This window comes from Anabrus simplex, chromosome 4 (genome assembly GCF_040414725.1).
Source record: "Anabrus simplex isolate iqAnaSimp1 chromosome 4, ASM4041472v1, whole genome shotgun sequence".
In the NCBI taxonomy this organism is placed as follows: domain Eukaryota; kingdom Metazoa; phylum Arthropoda; class Insecta; order Orthoptera; family Tettigoniidae; genus Anabrus; species Anabrus simplex.
Window position 1 is genome coordinate 354,767,894 of NC_090268.1, and position 19,348 is coordinate 354,787,241.

The 19,348-nt window shown below is 39.1% G+C and overlaps 1 protein-coding gene across 3 annotated transcripts in view; it reads left to right on the plus strand.

Annotated features, from left to right (window-relative positions):
• Dyrk2 (Dual-specificity tyrosine phosphorylation-regulated kinase 2) overlaps positions 1-7,849 on the plus strand; it is a 279,905-nt gene extending 272,056 nt beyond the window's left edge. For all 3 annotated transcript variants that reach the window (XM_067145764.2, XM_067145763.2, XM_067145765.2), the window contains exons 10-11: positions 2,609-2,738; positions 5,016-7,849. In XM_067145764.2, coding sequence (XP_067001865.1) covers positions 2,609-2,738; positions 5,016-5,445 — 560 coding nt within the window. In that variant the 3' untranslated portion in view covers positions 5,446-7,849. The remainder of the gene's footprint in view (positions 1-2,608; positions 2,739-5,015) is intronic.
• Positions 7,850-19,348: the final 11,499 nt, after the last annotated feature.

Genomic DNA, 19,348 nt, shown 5'->3' on the forward strand with positions numbered 1-19,348 from the left:
ACATGCTATTGGGGGGGGATCAATGCGGGGATGAAAAAGGAGTTGAATTCTTTTTATGAGGATATTTGTACCTTTTTTTAATTTTTTTTTTTAGAATTTCGTCTTTGATATTTATACCTCAAAAACTGAAGATGTTATAGACATGAAAATGTGTATTTGGAATCTTCTTTCAAACACGTATTGTTTTGTTTTTGGAAAATCCACTTAAGAGTTGGGGGGGGGGAGGGGGTGAATGAAATTTAAAAATTAGTCACATTTTTTGTATGAGGATACTTATATCTCAAGAACTGAAGATGTTACAGACGATGTTATGGACGTGAAAACTGGTATTTGGAATATCCTTTAAAAACAAAGAAACACGCACATTTTTGTTTTTGGAAAATCAACTTAATGGGTTGTAAAGAATTAAAAAGGTGGGTGAATTTTTGTAAATGAGTCCGGTTATATTCTGTGGTATATGTCAAAACTTAACATGTTACAGACAGGAAACTTGGTACAGAAAGTACAGGAACATGTTTTTTTGTTTTTGGGAAAGGCTCTTAGCAGGGGTGAAACAAAGTGAAGAAAGAGTTGAATTATTTTTTATGAGGATAATTACCGTATTTACTCGTGTATTAGACCCCCTCACCTATTAGGAAATTTTGCAACTTCCCATGGATGCCCCGAATGATATGATATATGCTGAAATGAAATTTAAAGGCCTGGGTTTATTTTGTGTATCATGGGAGATATACCTGCGACATATTAATGCATGCAGAATTTTGAAATCTTCCAATAACATTTTTTTACACTCAACGAGAAACTTACGTCAAGAAATCAGCACGAGCCTTGCCGCATTGAATGCAGCAGAAACAGACTCTATTGGAGACAAAAGGCATGGTTCTGTAGATACAAAGAAAGTTCGACTCGAATTGAGAAGAGCTTTTGACAACTGGAGCAAGAAAGAGCATAAAGGCAAAGGTGTAGTCCTGTTTAAACAGTGTACTCCAGCGAATACATGGATTCGTGATCATAAAGGATTGTCTTGCAGTGAATGGCGTGATGCAATAAAAATGAATCCCAATGTTTCTGCTGTGTGTACTGTACCTGGCAGATCCCAGGGCAACAGCCTCTGTCGGCGTTGCCACAGAGAGTTCGAAGCTCTTTCACATGTCCTGGGAGCCTGTCCACATGGTGAATTACTACGCACCTCACGCCACAATGTAGCCAGATCAGTGATAGCTAACGCTTTGAGAGGACAAGGTTATAATGTCTATGAAGAAGTACAGGGTCTCTCCAACAGAGGAAGCAACCGATGCATTGACATTATTGCTTTTAAGCCATCCTGTTCAGAAGGTTTCATCATTGATCTAACAGTTAGATTTGAGACCAGCGAAAACCAGCCAGAAGAGGTCGATGCAGAAAAAAGAAAAATTTATGAAGAAACGGTGGACTTCTATAAGCGAAAGTACAAGCTCTCATCCATCTGTGTAATTGGCTTGATGTTAGGTACTCAAGGAACTATACCTACATTTTTTGGCAACTTCTGCAATACGTTTGGGCTGAATAGAGATTTCATATATAACATCGCGATTACCATACTCAAGAAGTCCATCATGATCTTCAAGAACCATGCTTGCGGACCTCAAACAAATATTTGACATGCCTCACTCGATTGCCTACACATAACATCATACAATATCCATATATTGCTGTTAAGGTACTCTTTGTCTTTGGGCAACCTGCAGCTGTTGCAGGAAGATTGAACAACAACAACAACAACAAATACATTCTAAGTTTGTTAAATACAGTAATAGAATAGAATGGTTACAAGTACAATTTATAGCTCTTTATAGCCTAGAAGTCATGTGTTCGCTGCACAAAATTTTGAGGTTATTGCATATTGGACCCCCCGTTACTATTTTTGGCTGTAAAAGTGGGAAAAAAGGGGGTCTAATACGCGAGTAAATGCGGTATATCTAAAAAAACTGAAGATGTTGCAGAGTGAAGATTAGTATTTAGAATCTGCTTTAAAAATAAAGAAACCTGTATTTTGTGTCTTGTTTGTGGGGTGGGGGAAGGACTGATAAAGTGGTTGAATTATTTTTATGGGGATACTTACTTCTCAAAAACTGAAGATGTTACTGATTTGGAAGTAGGTATATGGAATCTCCTTTAAAACAAAGAAACTTTTTTTTTTTCGACTTGAGAGAAGATTCTTTCTCACATGTACAGTTCATTGTCGCAATGTCCTCTTAGTCCCAAAAGGCAATACCACAAATGCGGTTTACACAGAGTTTCTGAGGTAAATGAAACTCAGTTTTTCGGTGAGTTTTTATACTAGGGATTTTCAGATAATGTCTTAGTTCAGTTCCGAGGAATGATTACTTTGATAAAATTACGAAATCCACGCAAGCGATGTCGCGGGTAACTGCTAGTGTTAATATAAGATCAATGGTATTCTAATTATAGAGTAATAAATGTAAAACGTATGCTATAACTGTGCTCTTGAGATGTACAGAAGTATATTATTGCTTAATCATGCTTGCATCAATTTCTGTTTATGAAATCATGTTTCTTGTTTGCATCATGGATCTTCTAAAACTTTTTTTTTAACTTATTTTTGCAGACTCCAAGGGAAATCCTAGATGCATAACTAACAGCAAGGGACGGAAGAGGAAACCTGGTTCTAAAGACCTAGCCCTAGCAATTCGATGCAACGATACCCTCTTTGTGGATTTCATTGCCCAGTGTCTCCAGTAAGTAAAGTTGTTAATATACTTTTTTTGACACTTCTGTGCACCTTAATTTGTCATGTCAATTATATTTTTCAAACTATTATGATTAATATTGAGTAATTGAGAACTAAAATTTGGAGTTGAGTGCTCTGAAATAGTTTTTTTTTTCTAGTGCTTCCTTCTGATTTTTAATTTTAAACAAAGACCCCAGTATACAAGATGTAATATTATGGTATGATCAAACTTTCAGGACAAATTCCTCACACGTAAAAGAAGAAGTTGTGTTTTATGGATATGGGTCTGGAAATACTTTATTTCTATTTTAGAGCTGATTTTCTACAACTCTACATAATACATTGATCATGGGAAACACACAGGAACAGAATGTACCAGCATACCACATGAATCTTACATGAAATGTTCAAAATGTCCTCCGTTAGCATTGTGTTAGCATTTTAGGTATGTCCATATAACATATTTTCTTCTTCTACATGTGCGAAATATGAAAGTTTGTCTGCACTTCATTGTTACACCCTATATAGTGATTTGTTAAAAGTAAGATTGAAATGCCAGAAAGTAAACATACATCACAAATGATTTATTATAATAATTCAGTATCACCGCGATTTAGCATAATTCCGCATTCAATACAAGGAAGTTTCAAGTCCAAAAAATTATTCCATAAGAGCAATGTAATTTTATATTAGATTTAACATAATTTACATTAGGGCAAGACCCACCTTTAGTGTAAAGAAATGTTAAAATTCTCAAGTATTTATTCGTTACGGTTATGGGACATTAAGAACCTATGAAAAATATGTCAAAAGCTTGCTAAAGATGATGCAAAGCAGAAGAGGAACTTACGAGTGTGGGCGCTTAGTGCTAAAGTTGGGATGTCAGGCTCAAATAAACATCCGACTTTGGCCGCTGTAGTACTGTAGAAGAGAACCCTGTTGTAAAAACAATAGTGTTATACCCTTCGTAAATTCGTATACTAATCTGAACTGTGAGAAACTGCCACTGACAGTCGTTCCACGAGAGCGGAATCTTATACTCATGTCGTCATATTTTTCGTTGTAAGTTCCCATGTGCCTCACACAAATTGTATAATGAAATAAAAATAGACCTTGCTTCTTTTGCCTCTCAGATCAATGTTCAGTGTCAATAATAAGCCAGTTGTTGCAGAAAAGGAGAACCAATATGGAAGGGGAAACGGGACTTGCTCACACGTGGAAGGATACTTTTCCTCAGCTCTTGAGTTGAATTTTACCATAGCATCGCTCATACCTCAGTCACTTTCATATCTTCAAAGCCCAAGGATGAGACTGAGACAGGTTAATGAAAGTAACAAATTTATTCTAGCCCATACTAGAAGATGTAGTGCACTGTCAACATACCAGCGAAGGCATCTAAAAGCCATAAGCAGTGTTCTCCCTAGGACCTTTTTGATGGGTGCACCGCCCTGTCGTTTTTACAGACTGCCTGGCTAAGATAACCTAGATATGGGCTAGTTATGTAATATTAATGCATATTTGAGTCCTTGGATGTTCCAAATTAAAACGTAAATACTGTAAAACAGTTTATTTAAATGATAATCTTCATTATTGCCAGCATAATTGCATCAATTAGATCGGAGATTAAATGTTTAGCTTGACTGTCGCATAGTGTCATGTGCGAGTATTGTCTGGAGTAGTGTACAATTGCATTCGAGCACTCGATTCCGCGTGACGTTTCAAGTCCATATGGCACTCCACAGCAACTGAGTGGTAAGCCCCGGTGGTACATGATTATGAACAAGCTGTAGAACACTAGAAGTTAAAAAATACTCTGTTATGTCTTATGTCTTGTTCGTGATAATAACACTAAAATAGTTCAATTATACGGTTAATGTTTGCTGCCTGATATTACAGTTAATGCCCAGAGGGGAATACATTGACATTTTATTTTTTACGAAGTTTACCCCGTCCGGTTACTCATTCCTGCCACCTGGCTGACAAAAATTTCTGGGGAGAACACTGGATAAGTAAATAAAAAAAGCTCATTGTTCATGAATGAGTTTCAAGGGAGCTATCCTCTAATGCTATTTCTATGTTATTTCTTTCTGAGGTGGAGAACATGTCTTCTGAACTAGCAAGAATGTGTGGGGAAAGTTAAGCCTACATTCAGAATGTTTGGCACATGTGCTATAACTTATACAGTATTAATTTTTATTCATAATTTGACTGAATTAATACTTTTCTGTGATGTTTTGGTGAGATATCTTGCATAATACTAACTAAATTGTGGCCATTGTTCAAGGTGGGATGCAAAGAAAAGAATGACTCCTGATGAAGCACTGCGGCATGAATGGCTCCAGTCATCTTCTTCCTCTGCTGCTGTGCAGCAACCAGAGCTAAGAAGATCACCGTCCGAAATGGCTAGCAGTCAACAGCAGCAACAACGTCGTGTATTGGAGGCAGAGTCCACTGCAGCAGCTCAGCAGCAGCAGCAGCAGTATTCACTTTATCGTCTCTATCGGGGCAAGAAGTGTGTGTCTAAACTTCTGGAACCACATCAGGCAGAACAGGGGGACAGTTGTAGTGCATCAAGCAGTAACAAGCCTAAACTCAATGGTATAAGCAGTGCAAGTAGTGGAAGTAATCGTTCTGGGACGGCCATCACCGATCTGGTGGCCTCCTTGGACCCTAACCTTGATGATTCAGGAACATTCCTACCTCCAATTCTGTGAAACAAGGAAATAATGGCCTCAGTCAGCCAATCATGGAACTAAGGTTGAGAACTGCTAAGAGCAGCCCTTGCCTATAACCTGATAAAATGTGATACAAGAGTACCAGTTATCTGGTGGAATTCTTGAACTCCGTGTGCACGAACTAAGTGTGAGTTTAGGTTGATTGTAATGTATTCCCTAGGGACTACTCCATAGCTGAATATGGAATGTGGTTTGGCTTGGAGTAGTGTAAGGTAATTATGTGACCATACCTTATAGATGTCACCCTAATAAACCTAACCATCAGGATCTGACATGTGATTTTAACTCAAAATGTTGTCATCATTTTCATTGTCATCATCATACATTCCCAATCCAAATATGATACTCATAATATCATGTACATCTAAGTACAGTAGTCAAAAATCTGAAGGTGCCAGTTTTGTAATGTGGTGAATCTGAAGACACTTTTATCTGAGCTCACCTTCATACCCTTAACTTTGTGATAACCGTGTATTAAGGCCTAGAAAAGCATGTTTTGTTCCCTGAGTTGGAGAGATGATAGTATACAGTACAAGTTAATCCAGCACAGATTACAATACGAGCTTAAGTTATATTTTTATTGCATTAATGTTTTTAATGGAAAGTTTTATTTTACTTTTTGATGGGAGTTTCTCTATCAATCAGAGTTAAAAAATTTTAGCACTCATTTCTCGGAGGATATTATTTCAGTATCCAAATTAATCCCAACATATATTCTTAAACTATAGATTTGTATTCTGCAACATTTTTTAAATATTTTTTTTACTGAATTGGAGTTATGGTTGCATGGAAAAGACTTTTTAACATTTGTTGTGGTATATTTTTAAAGTATTGTTCTAGTCTTAGTACATATGAGTGTATATGTTGGAATTATATGTTCTGAATCACTTAAGAAGAGGGTCTACGTCTTTCATGTCATGTATTGTAATCTGTTGAAGGTTAAGAATGTGACCCATTGCACTGTGAATGCATGGCTGAGGGAACAATTAAATATAGAATAATGATCTTTTTTCAATCATATTGATGTACATACTATACATACTACAGTGTCACAGTAATCATAGGCCCCTCCTATCTGTCCCCCAAATATTTTAATCCATGCAGCACTTGCTGGATACTGGACTGACAGACATATTTTGTGTGTGTGTATCTCATTCTGTCATCAGATTATCCCATTCATCCCATCCTGAATGTAAAATCATTACAGAACATTGTGTGATATTTTTACCTATCATAACTACATGTTAATATTTTACCTCTATACAATAAATCCTGCACACTGTGAGGTATCACAATGCACAACATAGATGTGCAAAATGTTAAAATTAGTAACAAAGTGCAATTTCTTTGTTGGGGAAGTGATTCTAGAAACTTTGTAAAGGAAGTGGCCGAGTGATGTGAAGTGAAGTGAAGTGAAGTGACCTGCAACACTAATATTGGTAAACTCGGAACTACCATGAAAACTTAGTTTGTGTTATTTTTGAATCCTATAGACAATCATTCTTAAATCCCAAGATTAAGGATCTTTGTTTTGATATGTTTGGCAGTTGTATAGTTTGAATTGAATACCCTTGTGGCAAAAACTGTTCTGTTAACTTTGGTTTATTTTCAATGATACCGTATTCATTTTTTAATCATCCCATATTTTTAATAATTGAAATTGTCTGCAATGTCTGTCTGGATTGATGGTTGGTGAATCTAGATCAAGTCTATGAAAGCTGACGGTATTGTGAGAGATGTGAACATTAAGACTAAGTTAAGTTATGAAGAGAGTGGAATTGACAATATAATTATTTGTGAATGTATACTGGAAAATGTTAGTACTTAGTAATGGTTATCATACTCTCACGAGTCCAATTCTGACTTAATCATGATTGCCTGGCCTCACTTCCTTTTTTTATCTTGGAATCCAACATTTTAAAAGATAATTACCATATGAGCATGTATATTGAAAATTGGGACGATATATGCAATTTGGGATAATAATTCTAATAATCAATTTTAACTCTTTTTAATTCATGTCTTGTTTTGCAAAGTGAACACCTGTGATACTGATTCTCTATCCTCTATGAAGGCCATGCCACATATCTTTGGATGAATATTGTTGAACATAGATACAACTGTGTAAGAGAGTACTCAATCAAAACTGATACTCTATTTTAGTTACAAGTCAAGTAATTGCTGTATTTATTGTTAATCCATTATTGCATGGATTCACAGTTACATTGTTGAAGTATTGGAATGGTATGCAAATCCTACATAGCTTCACATGATTACTAAATTAATTCTAAGTATTATAATATCTCTATAATATGCCCTATATTGTGTTTGAATTGAAATATGTGTTCCTTCTTTTTATGAATTAAAATACAATTGAAATGAAGTGCTTTTTAATTTTTACCTCAAATAATTTCACAACATTCCACCCATATGAAGAATGGAATATTTTCAGTGGCCTGCTTTTTGAAAAAACCTGCACAATTTTTATAACAGTATAACTCTAATAAAGTAAATTCAAGAGTTTATTTTACATTTTCCCATTTTCACACCACAATATATAAATAATAATCATCTAGTGTAGAAGGAAAAGAAGGTGCAGGAGTGTAATATACACTGAGCTGCATGAAAAATGCAACACTTCAATTTCTTTCAAAACTGAAATTATTTTAAATTTATGAGACTTTTGTGACACTAATCCACTATCTTATGATAGAATATTGTGATACGGTCCCATCTAAGTGTCTGACAATGAAAAGACGATTATAAACAAATTGAACAAATTAAGCCAGATATGCACATTTCAAGGAAATATTGAGTAAGCTCATAAAAGTAATGCACTTCTGTTCTGGTGTTATGCACTTTCACTTCACAAACCTCGGAGATGATCTCGAGGACCTCTGTTCGCATCTTCAAAAGCGTGTATTGCCACCTCTTGCACCAATGACAGCATTCAACCTTTCAGGCGTGCTCCTGATAAATGCACTAATGTCCTGTTGAGGAATTATCTCCCATTCTTCCAGGAGGGCATTCCGTAGGTCCTGTAGGGTCTCTGGATAGTGCTGATGGGCTCTTCTCCCCAGCTGGTCCCAAATAGGCTTAATAGGATTCAAATCAGGGCTTCGAGCAGGCCAAGTCAGAGCACGAATCCCTGTTTCATCTAATAACTCTTACACAATTCTCACAACAGGTGAGCGTGCGTTGTCGTGCATTAATATAAAATCATCACCAATAAATGGAGTGGAAGGCACAACATACTCCAGAAGGATTCCCTCCGCATACCGATGTGCGGTAAGGCTCCCATTCTTCACAAAGACCAAATCCGTCGTTGCAACTGTATAGATGCCATCACAGAACCACCCTGAAAAGGCATCCTGAATGAGAGAGTTCAAGGGGAATACCTCTCCCCTGGCTTTCTCCAGACACTCTCTTCCGTCAGGTGATCGGAGGTCAAATAGTGACTCATCGGTGAACACCACTTGATCCCATTGTTCTACTGTCCAGCCAAGATGTTCCCTTGCAAAACGTAGTCGAGCTATGCGATGCTCTCTGGTGTGTTCTGGACCTGTAGCAGGTCTTTTGGACTTAAGATTGACTTTTTCCAGTCTTCTTCGAGTGGTTCTCTCACACTGACCCCTTGAACCTGGTGGAGTCGATTTCGTGCTTCAGCGGTGTTGGTGTGACGGTTGCGGAGAACTTGAAGTTGTAAGAAGCGGTCATCTCTCTCCGATGTTGCTCTTCTTGGGTCTGATCTGGTCTCTTTGCAAAGCCTCCAGTTTCCCTGTACCTTCGTACGGTTCTGGAAATTGTGGAAGGTATAGTCCTAAACACTTCTGCAACATAATGCATGCTGGGACCATCTTCTACCAAAGCAACAGCTATCTCAGCTTGTTCAGGGCTTAATGGCATGTTTACTCCAGAAAGCTGATTAAAACAATCACGGAAAGATCCTACAAACACGGGTGATTGAAAGGGGAACAATTAAAGGCACAACAATAAGCGCTACAAGAGCGAGAAAACATTATTGGCTCATATCCAGCGATGTGTTTTCCAGGATGCGCAGAAAAAAATAATTAAGGCTAGTGCAATAAACAATCAACACTTCATTGTTTTCTCGTTCGGCTCCATGGCTAAATGGTTAGCATGCTGGCCTTTGGTCCAGAAGGTACCGGGTTCGATTTCTGGCCAGGTCGGAGATTTAACCTTAAATGGTTAATTCTCTTGGCTTGGGACTGGGTGTTTGTGCTGTCCCCAACATCCCTGCAACTCACACACCACACTATCCTCCACCACAATAACACGCAGTTACCTACACATGCCAGATGCCGCCCACCCTCATCGGAGGGTCAGCCAGAAATAGCCCCACAAAATTATTATTGTTTGCTCGCAAAGCAACGCCAATAACATCCCCTGTCATAAAAAATTGGTTGAAGTGTTTCACTCTGATTAAATAATTACACATCATTTATTGGGTGTTGCGTTTTTCGTGCTGCTCAGTATACTTCTTTTACAATTCATTAAGCCTATCTCCTTTCCTTATCTGACCAAAGTCAAACACCTATGAGCTGGTGCAATGTCTCTTACTTACTGACCAATATAATGAGTGAATCTGGCAAATCTGGAGTGAGTCAGGAGATGGTAGCAAGTTAGTGCATCTGCAAGGAGTAAGTTGGTCTTGATTACACAAAGTGCGGCTAGTTGTGAAGGGAACTGCTGGGGGAGGCTGTGCTGGGCAGCAAGAGTTCGAGACGCCGGAGGGTTGTATGTTCGACCATATCTGTGAGTACAAATTGTGTGAAGTGGAAAACTTGCATGTGAGAGCACATGTAAATAACTTTAAATATTGTCAGTAGTAAAATATGCTACCTCTCTGAGTAGGTAGTCATTGTAGTTTTAAGGATCCTGACAACACTGTACATAAATGATAATCCTCTAGTGCAGATGGAAAAGAGGGTGCATCTGTTTCATCTGTTTTCAAGCAGAAATTGGAACTACATCTACAAATTACTAGAAATACCACTCAAACCATTAAGTCTTCCTTTCTTGCTCATTCCAAATCAACAATCCCAACAAACGATGTAAGACAAATATTTTCCAAAACGTCCCCTTGCATACAAGGGTAAATGGTAGCAAAATACCTAACCTTCTGGCCAAGAAAGGATTTGGTTTTTGAAGTACACAAGAATTCTCAATTCTATGGTGGTTGAGTGCCTTACAAAAATACAAAACACTAGAAAAATTCTCCAAAGAAGCTATAGTTTCATTCATTAGTAAACTCTGGAGGCCATATGCAAAAATCATCAGTTCCCTGTTGCTCTTACTTTCATGGAGGTTATTTATATACAATTCAAACGCACAGTGCACAGTTATCGATACTCAGAGATGGAAGTAACGAGCGTGGATGGTTGCCAAACTACTCCAGATGGCAGCATGAGAACTGAACCCTTGTTGGTTGTTGATACGTCAAGAGGGCGGTGCAAGCTGGAATCCTGTAAGTTTTCGCGCGTGGTCGGGATTTATTTGTTATTTCGTGAAATACTGGAGTTCTTGTTTGTGAGTGGTTCTTTTCTTGTTCTATAAATGGTGATATATGACAAATGTGTGTTGTAGTATTATAAGTAATTTAGTTTTGTGTGCTTGTAGTGTAAATATCAAACAAAGAAAATGTGGTAATGATGTGATTTTAAAATAAAATCGCACCGATCAGAGAGTGGTTCATCAGACATGTATATAGGAGCGCCAGGGTCACGCGTTTCTACCGTGCAATCCGAATTGAATTATTGTAACCATTGTGTAATCGAACGATTATTAAGAGGAACAGTTAGTATGCTTTCTTTTAAGGAGAAAAGCAGAATTATAAATGAAAGACAACCGCATACAACTCTGAATGTAACTACACAACTTAAGTCGTGTGTTCATCATTTCAACAGAAATATTTATGAAACAGACCATTGGATTGGTGGATGTGAGATTTTAAATAAACTTTTTTGTTGGCCCTGTTTGTTGTTTTCTCTTGAAAAGTGTGTTTGGAATGACAGTCTGTTTGCGTTGATGTTTCCAATTTTTTCTTTTTTTTTTTTCGGTTACATCCCCTAAACCAGAAGTCAGGACTCACCACTGGTAGTGTGCTAATGCCCTCCACTTCAATCTGTCCTTCCACCATGCCTCTTCGAACACTCTGTCAATACCAATATAAATGGTCCGTTATTGGACATTATAAATTTTCCACCTAACTCATTCCTGGTTGCCAGCGTTTCGCCCCCGTGTGCTAGGCTGGGCTCATCAGTTGGTACCTAGCACACCTACCAAGACGCTGGTCTTCTTACTGGTCCTTCCACATAATACTTCTGTTGCTTCTCTTAATGTGTTTCTGAATATTCTCTATTCTCCTGCTTTGGTTCATCCGACCAATATTGCTGGAGCGCAGGCGATACAAAACACTGCTGTTTCAGAACAGGATGTTACTAGACCAATCTCGCTGGAGTACAGGCAATTCGGAGAAGGTAGTTCCGGCGTACTGTTCATTTAAAGATCAGTTCAGAGTCCAAAACAATTCCAAAATAACTGCTGTGTTATTTTCTGCCCTCTCTACAGTACAGTGAAACTTTATATGAATCTGTAGGACTTTTGTTTTATGTTACGATAGTGTATTAAAATTATCTTCTTTTCAGAAAAGGCTCTGAATTTAACACCTTAATTGTTCTACACTAAAAATTTGTGAAAGGTACTCCACAATAAATAATTTTCTACTTATTCTATTATGTTAATCATTTCCCTGTATAAAAAAATGAACTAGAAAAGGAATAAAGCATAAATAAATGCCTGTCCCACCTTCACCCCCTCTTGCTAGATGATTTTATATCTAAATCTTCATAAAGAATAGTTGGAAATGTGAAAAGAAAATTTACAAAACAACTATCCCACTTCACCCCATTCTACGGTATTCTTCCTTATAGAACAAGGGTTTCCAAATGGCGGTCCGCGAAGCCATATTTTGTGGCCCTCCGGGAGAGTTTTAAGAAATAATGTGAAGAAAAGTTAAAAAAAATATTTCATACCTCACTGAAAAAGTATTAATTTCGATACCCCTTCTAGACCCAAATCAGAACTAATTCATTCTGTACCGAGCAAGTGGCCGTGCGGTTAGGGTTGCGCAGCTGTGAGCTTACATTCGGGAGCTACTGGGTTCGAACCCCATTGTCGGCAGCCCTGAAGATGGTTTTCTGTGGTTTCCCATTTTCAAACGAGGCAAATGCTGGGGCTGTACCTGAATGCAGGCCACGGCTGCTACCTTTCAAATCTCCCACCCTTCCATGTGTTAGTGCGATGTTAAACAAATAGCAAAAAAAGAAGAAGATAAATCATTCTGTCATCTTATTTCCTCTCTTTAAGTATTAACTGGATCTGAGTAGACTATTTTTGATTTTAAAAGATTTAAAATACAAACTTCAAATAAGCCGTTACAAATTGGAAACTCGTTATAGAAGGTCTCCCCAATTAACACAAATTTTGTTCACAACAAACTCTATTTTAGCACCTTGCGTAATAATATTTTACTTAAAACAAACCACCAATGATATCCATAGAGTCTTTTTAAGTTGTTCCTCTGCTACAAATGCAAGAAATGCGCATAGTTAAAAGTAAATCATTGTCAAACCATACTTTATTTGGATTTTAAGCTAGAAGTAAGTAGGTTAGCATTGATGTTTCTTGGTACAATTAAATAGACAATCGTGAACGTTGCCAAACCGACATTCAGCTTTTAACTAAGAAATTGTACATTCAGCTTTTATTCTTAGCCTACGAACTCGTTTCAATAATGTGCACATTAAATATAAGGAAAGAAGATCAACATTTGTTAATGTTTGAGGTAGCAGTAATGATCAGGATAATGTAATTCCGCCTAGCCACCATAAAATTTTAACACTCTTGAATAATTCAAAATGTTTCGCTGCAACATCCGAAGTCACCACTCAGTTTATGGAAGCTATGAATACAGTTGGCTAAGAAGTGACATGCCCCTTTCGTTCCAGTGAGCGACAGCAAAATATATCTGATTGTTTCTCGCAAAAATGACTGGTAGTTACATTAACAGTTACTTATGTACTGTCATATACTATAGGCTACTATGCACCAAGCTCCATAACCATACTGTCAAGTGATTACTAGCCTTTAGATCAGGCAAAGACTGGATAAGTCCCTGACAGATACAATCTTTCAAATATCCTCACAACCAGAAGTCACAGTTTAAATCGGAGGGGGGGATCTTGAAGGCCATACATGTGGAAATTGCAGGTTTCTCACAGCAAATATTTCAACTGGTGAGCGACATGTAGTGTTGTCCCATCTTGCATGAAAATAATGGTGCGATCATAGATGTGTTCTTGCAAAGCTGGAATCACGTTTTGCACAAAGAGGTCACTATAATGTGCAAATGTCACTGGACACCTAACAGGCCTGCAAGGTATCATCTCCTAAAAAAAAAAAAAACAACCCACCATGAATGAAGGAACTTGGTGAAACTACACCAAACAGTCATGTAAGCCGAGTGCAATGGTTGTTCCTGCACATGTGGACGAGTCGAAGCCCATATGCATCAGTTCTGTGTATTCACTGCACCGTTTGAGAGTAAAATGCGCCCCATTAGTCCATGGAATATTCCCTGGTCACTTGTTATCCACTTTCATGTGTGCCAAAACTAAAGGGCAAACTTATGACTTTGTGGAATATCTAGGGGTTCAATTGGTTCACAGTATGAATCTTACAAGGATACTAGCAAAATCTTGTGAACTGTTGACCAGGGAAGAGACAATTCACATAATAGAGCTTGAGCACTGCGTACAGAATTTGAGGCATTTGCTGCATGGTCAGCCACAACAGCAGCAAGTTCATCAGCAAAATCCATGAGGATGGGCTGCCGATCTCTCCCTGGCTTAATACCCAATTAATCTGTTTCCTCAAATTCCTTCATCATGTTCTTTAGCCCATTAATTGACACCAGACCTCTTCTCAGCTGTTTCTGTTGGCAATTTTTTTGCAGTGCAGCGTTGCTATTCATGCCATTCTGGCAAAACAACTTGACTTTTCTTCTCAATAGCCACTGCGTTTCAGATGGAAAAGTCCAGTCTTCTTACTTATCAACAAACATTCACTTTGCAAAATGAATCATTAATCTGCGCCACCAAGCAGAGAACTAATACAACGGTTGTTCAATGACACCAGAAGAACAGACTGACGTCAGATTTACATGTACTCTGACTGTTTACAGTGTCATATTTTCACCTGGTGGCAAAAAAAAAAGGAACAGATTATTTTCACATTTTTCATGAGCACATTGGTCAATTAGCATATCTACAATGTTTCAGACTCTTGCGATCATCACAGCCCGCACTGAATACCGGCAGTTTAGTTATAACCACCCGGTATACTGTACATCCGTTAAAACTCATTTTTGGCAGTTTGTCGTGTGATGGTAGATCACAAATATCATATCTTAGTAAATTGGGTGTCAAGACAAGGAGAGATCGGCTGCCCATCCCCAGGGAATTTGTTGAAGTTGTTGCTGTAGCTGACCATGCAGCACATGCCTTAAATTCTGCAGGCAGTGCTCAAGCTCTTATTATGTGAATTGTCTCTCTCCTGGTCAATGGTTCACAAGATATTGCAGTGCATTTATGCTAGTATCCTTGCAAGATTCATACTGTGCACCAATTGAACCCTTAGATATTCCACAATGTCATAAGTTTGACCTTTAGTTTTGTCACACATGAAGTGGCCAGGGAATATTCTGTAGACTGATGAGGCGCATTTTACTCTTAACGGTGCATTGAGTACATAGGACATGTAAATACACAATTATCCGGGCCCTAGTTATAAGCATTTGTTAAATAATGCCATTCTGTTTCGTTCCAGCTTGTAGATCAGGATACAATAAAATACCCAGTGTTAGGAATTTTTCAGCCTGCCAAAACAAAAGGATTTCATTATTTGAAGTGTCGATTCTTCTTAAGAGCAAAGGAAATCGAGAAGAGACTTTCAAGCTTGGAAATCTGCCAAATCTCTTTGCAAACTTTCAAAAGCAACAGACATCTGCTGATTATAAAAATTTCCCTTTATTTCAGATCTGTGTTTAATCTCCTGTATGTATTTTGAAAGTGATGTAAGCAAGCTACTTTAAAAGTGTTATCCAGTTTAACAATGACCAATATTGCTGTAAAATAAAGAACAAAGCTAGATAGTGGACTTACCTGAAGTTTCTAGGGCATTTTTCCCAAGGAGATGCATGGCGAAAGAATAGGAAGAGAAGGGAAGGGGAGAACGTGTTGTGACAGTCTAGACAGAGGTACAACCACTAAAGATGGGAGTTATATATCGTAACATGATACGGTATCCTAATCCATAACAGTAAGCTGTTCCAGATATATTATGTTCCTCTGGAGACCCTAATACGAAAGTAACTGTCTCAGCGTAACCAAGGGAAGGGTAGGGAGTTTCTAATTGGCTAACAGGTATTAGGAAGCATAGCAGCTCACTTTAAGCGTGCACTCCTGCACAGGTGTGAGCAATACTTATGTAACAGTTTAGTGACAGTACTGATATTCCTATCCTGTTACTTGCTAGTCGGTTACAGATATGCTTTAGTTATTTGAAGTGCTTTGTATTAGGCGTACTGGTGGTAATACTTACAGTAGCGTAGTTCCTCGGAAAAGTTACGCGTGGTCTTCCCACCTTGAATCTCGAGTTTCACTCCGTGTTCTGGACAATGAGTGAGTGGATGTATCACATCCGATACGATTTATGTGGACAAAAACTCAATTACAGGAAATGCGCTGAAATAAGGTACCCAATAACAATATTAATAATATTAAAAAAATTTAAAATTCTACCAGTTCACATAGTTCTGATAATGTACATGGTACTCAAATGTCAGGTCCTGAAAACCTATCGCAAGTCCCATCACGTGAATCTGTGCGTCCTGAAATTTCGTCATCAATTGCAACCTGTGAGGCAGTGCAGCGAAAGCTGCTATCATAATTTTTACCAGTACAAAAGAGAAGGAGTGATAAATACAGAAGAAAAGAAGACGCTGGACAAGCCACTTACACTGTTGTTTGCCACATATCCACAACCTTCTGTAAATGACAAAACGATTTTGGAGCCTTTTATACTGGATTTATAAAGTGAGTTGGGTACACGGTTTGTGTTACATAGCTGTTAGCTTATATTCAGGAGATAGTGGATTCGAACCCCACTGCTGGCAGTCCACAAGATGGCTTCCCATTTTCACATCAAGCAAATGCTGGGACTGTTCCTCAGTTAAGGCCATGGTTGCTTCCGTCCTAGTCCTGTCCTATCCCATCGTCACCGTAAGATGAGCCTGGATTAAACTCTGCTTACGTCTTGCCTGGTAGGGCTATTTCCTCATGACCCATTCCGGTGGCATCTGAAGTGTATGGCACTCGTTCATCTACATATTTTGTTGTAACCAAGGTTGAAGTTTACAAAACACAACTTTTATTGCTTCACTTTATGATATTTACACAAATAACTGAAATTTATTTTGAAGCAAAAAGGAATATTGAATCTTGAGAAAAGTCTGTCTTTATACAATATGTACAGGTTTACAGTCTTTATATACACTCCTATCTTGAAAAGATAGTCTTTGTGAATTGACACGTTGATAGTCGAGAACTATCTGGCACACTAACATGAATGTCTTTGAGAGTCCTTGTTTGTTGAAGTGCCTGAATTCCTAAAAAGCAAGTTCAATTGATTGAAGAAATTCCACCTAGCGAAACTAAGGGATCTTGCATAAATTAGGGAATGGAAATGGCTTGTAAAAGAATTACGGAACATAGGCAGCGGAAACAGGTAAGGGAACGGTGACCAGAGGTGAAACCTCGTACTGCCAGAAATTCAGTCCACCTGGTCGAAGCACATTTTCAAGAGGAGTAGCCTCCGTGCTCGACGTAGGGTGTATTCTGGAGCTGGACACCGGGCAAGTGGGCAAGTGAGCTGGCAGGGAGCTCCTATTTATAGTACTCTCGATGGTCAGGCACGCGCACTGAGGGCTGCGCGTCGAAGCTAGCAGAATGATACACAGGCGCGCGTGCAGCTGGCTGACGGAGCGAGAAAGGGAGCGCCGGACATACAACACCCTCCCCTCCTAAATACGCCGGTACGGCGTGAAACAGCGGCGGCGCTGGCGGCGACTGCGATGCTGGGGCGGAGCTGCTGATGTTTCTGTTGTATTGTCCGGAGCTGGAACTGGGCGGAGTGGCGCTGTCTCGTCCTGAAAGGAACCCATTGTTATTAAATGATCTAAAGCGCGTTCAGCAATAGATTTATCAGGTTTAGCAATAGCATCAATAGCTGGACAGGGGCGGTAGCGCAGACGTATCTGATCTTGATGGCGGCAGATACGTTTCTCCGTAGTCTGTATCTCGTATAGACGATGACCCAAAGATCTGCAGATGACTCCAGGTATCCAGAGTGGGTTGGATTTGAATATCCTGGTGTAGACCTTGGCGTTGAGGGAGAACTTCGTTGGTGAGGTCTTATGCTGGGTCGGAAGAGGCTGTAACAGAGAAAGTAAAGTTCTGTGAGGTCGTCCATGAAGCTTCTGTGCAGGAGTGATATTATCAGCGCCGGGTAGAGTTCTGTAGTTGTTTAAGAGTTGGAGCAAGGCTTGGTCTTTAGTTAAGCCTGAAGAGACAGCTTTCTTCATACTTCTTTTAAATGTTTGTACGAAGCGTTCAGCTTCACCATTAGATTGAGGGTGAAAAGGTGGTGCTAGGATATGACGAATGCCATTATGTGTACAAAAGTTCTGAAAAGCAGTAGCTGTAAATTGAGGTCCGTTGTCCGAAATGAGTACTTGCGGTAAACCTTCTGTAGTAAAGATTTTCTGGAGAGCACGAATGGTAGCTTCGGTTGTAGTAGTCGAATGCATATCCACTACATATGGAAAGTTTGACAGTGAATCGATGACTATTAACCACATGGAATTGAGGAAAGGACCTGCGAAATCGATGTGAACTCGTTCCCATGGAGTAGTAGCAGGAGGCCATGAAGCAAGATCAGAAGACGGGGCGTTCTGATTAGTTTGACATTGCTCACAATGACGTATTAGCTTTTCGATGGCGGCATCAATACCGGGCCAGTAGCAGTGTTGACGGGCGAGTTGCTTTGTTCTGGAGATACCCCAATGGCTTTGGTGTAATAATTCGAGAACTTGTTTCTGTAGGCGAAGTGGGATAACCACTCGGAAGATGGTGCCTGCTTCTAGTAATACAACTCCGGCACGAGTCGTGAGACGATGCTGCATACGATGATAAGGTGCCAGGTGGGCAGGAAGTGTGCTCTGAAGAGGCCAACCGTTGCGGATGTAAGTACGTACAGTAGCAAGTGTACTGTCCTTATCCGTAGCTTTAGCTATGCAGGTAGCATCAATAGGAAAACTGGATACAGTATCTTCAAGTTCTATGTCCAACTGAAGACATTCAGATTCTTGAGAATCGAAGGCAGTATCAGGACCAATGGGTAAGCGGGAGAGGGCATCAGCATTACAATGCTGGGATGTGGCTCGATATACAATCTGATAGGAATAATCAGAAAGGAACATGGACCATCTTTGAAGCTTTCTGAGGGAATTCTCTGGGATCTTATTACCAGGATGGAATAAGTGTACGAGAGGCTTATGATCGGTAATGATCAGGAAATGGTTGCCATAGAGATATTCATTGAAACGGCGAATACCAAAGATGATGGCTAAAGCTTCTTTCTCTATCTGTGAGTATCGACGTTGATGGTCATTAAGTGTTTTCGAAGCGAAGGCGATGGGGCGTTCTTGTCCATGACTATCTTTCTGGGAGAGAACGGCACC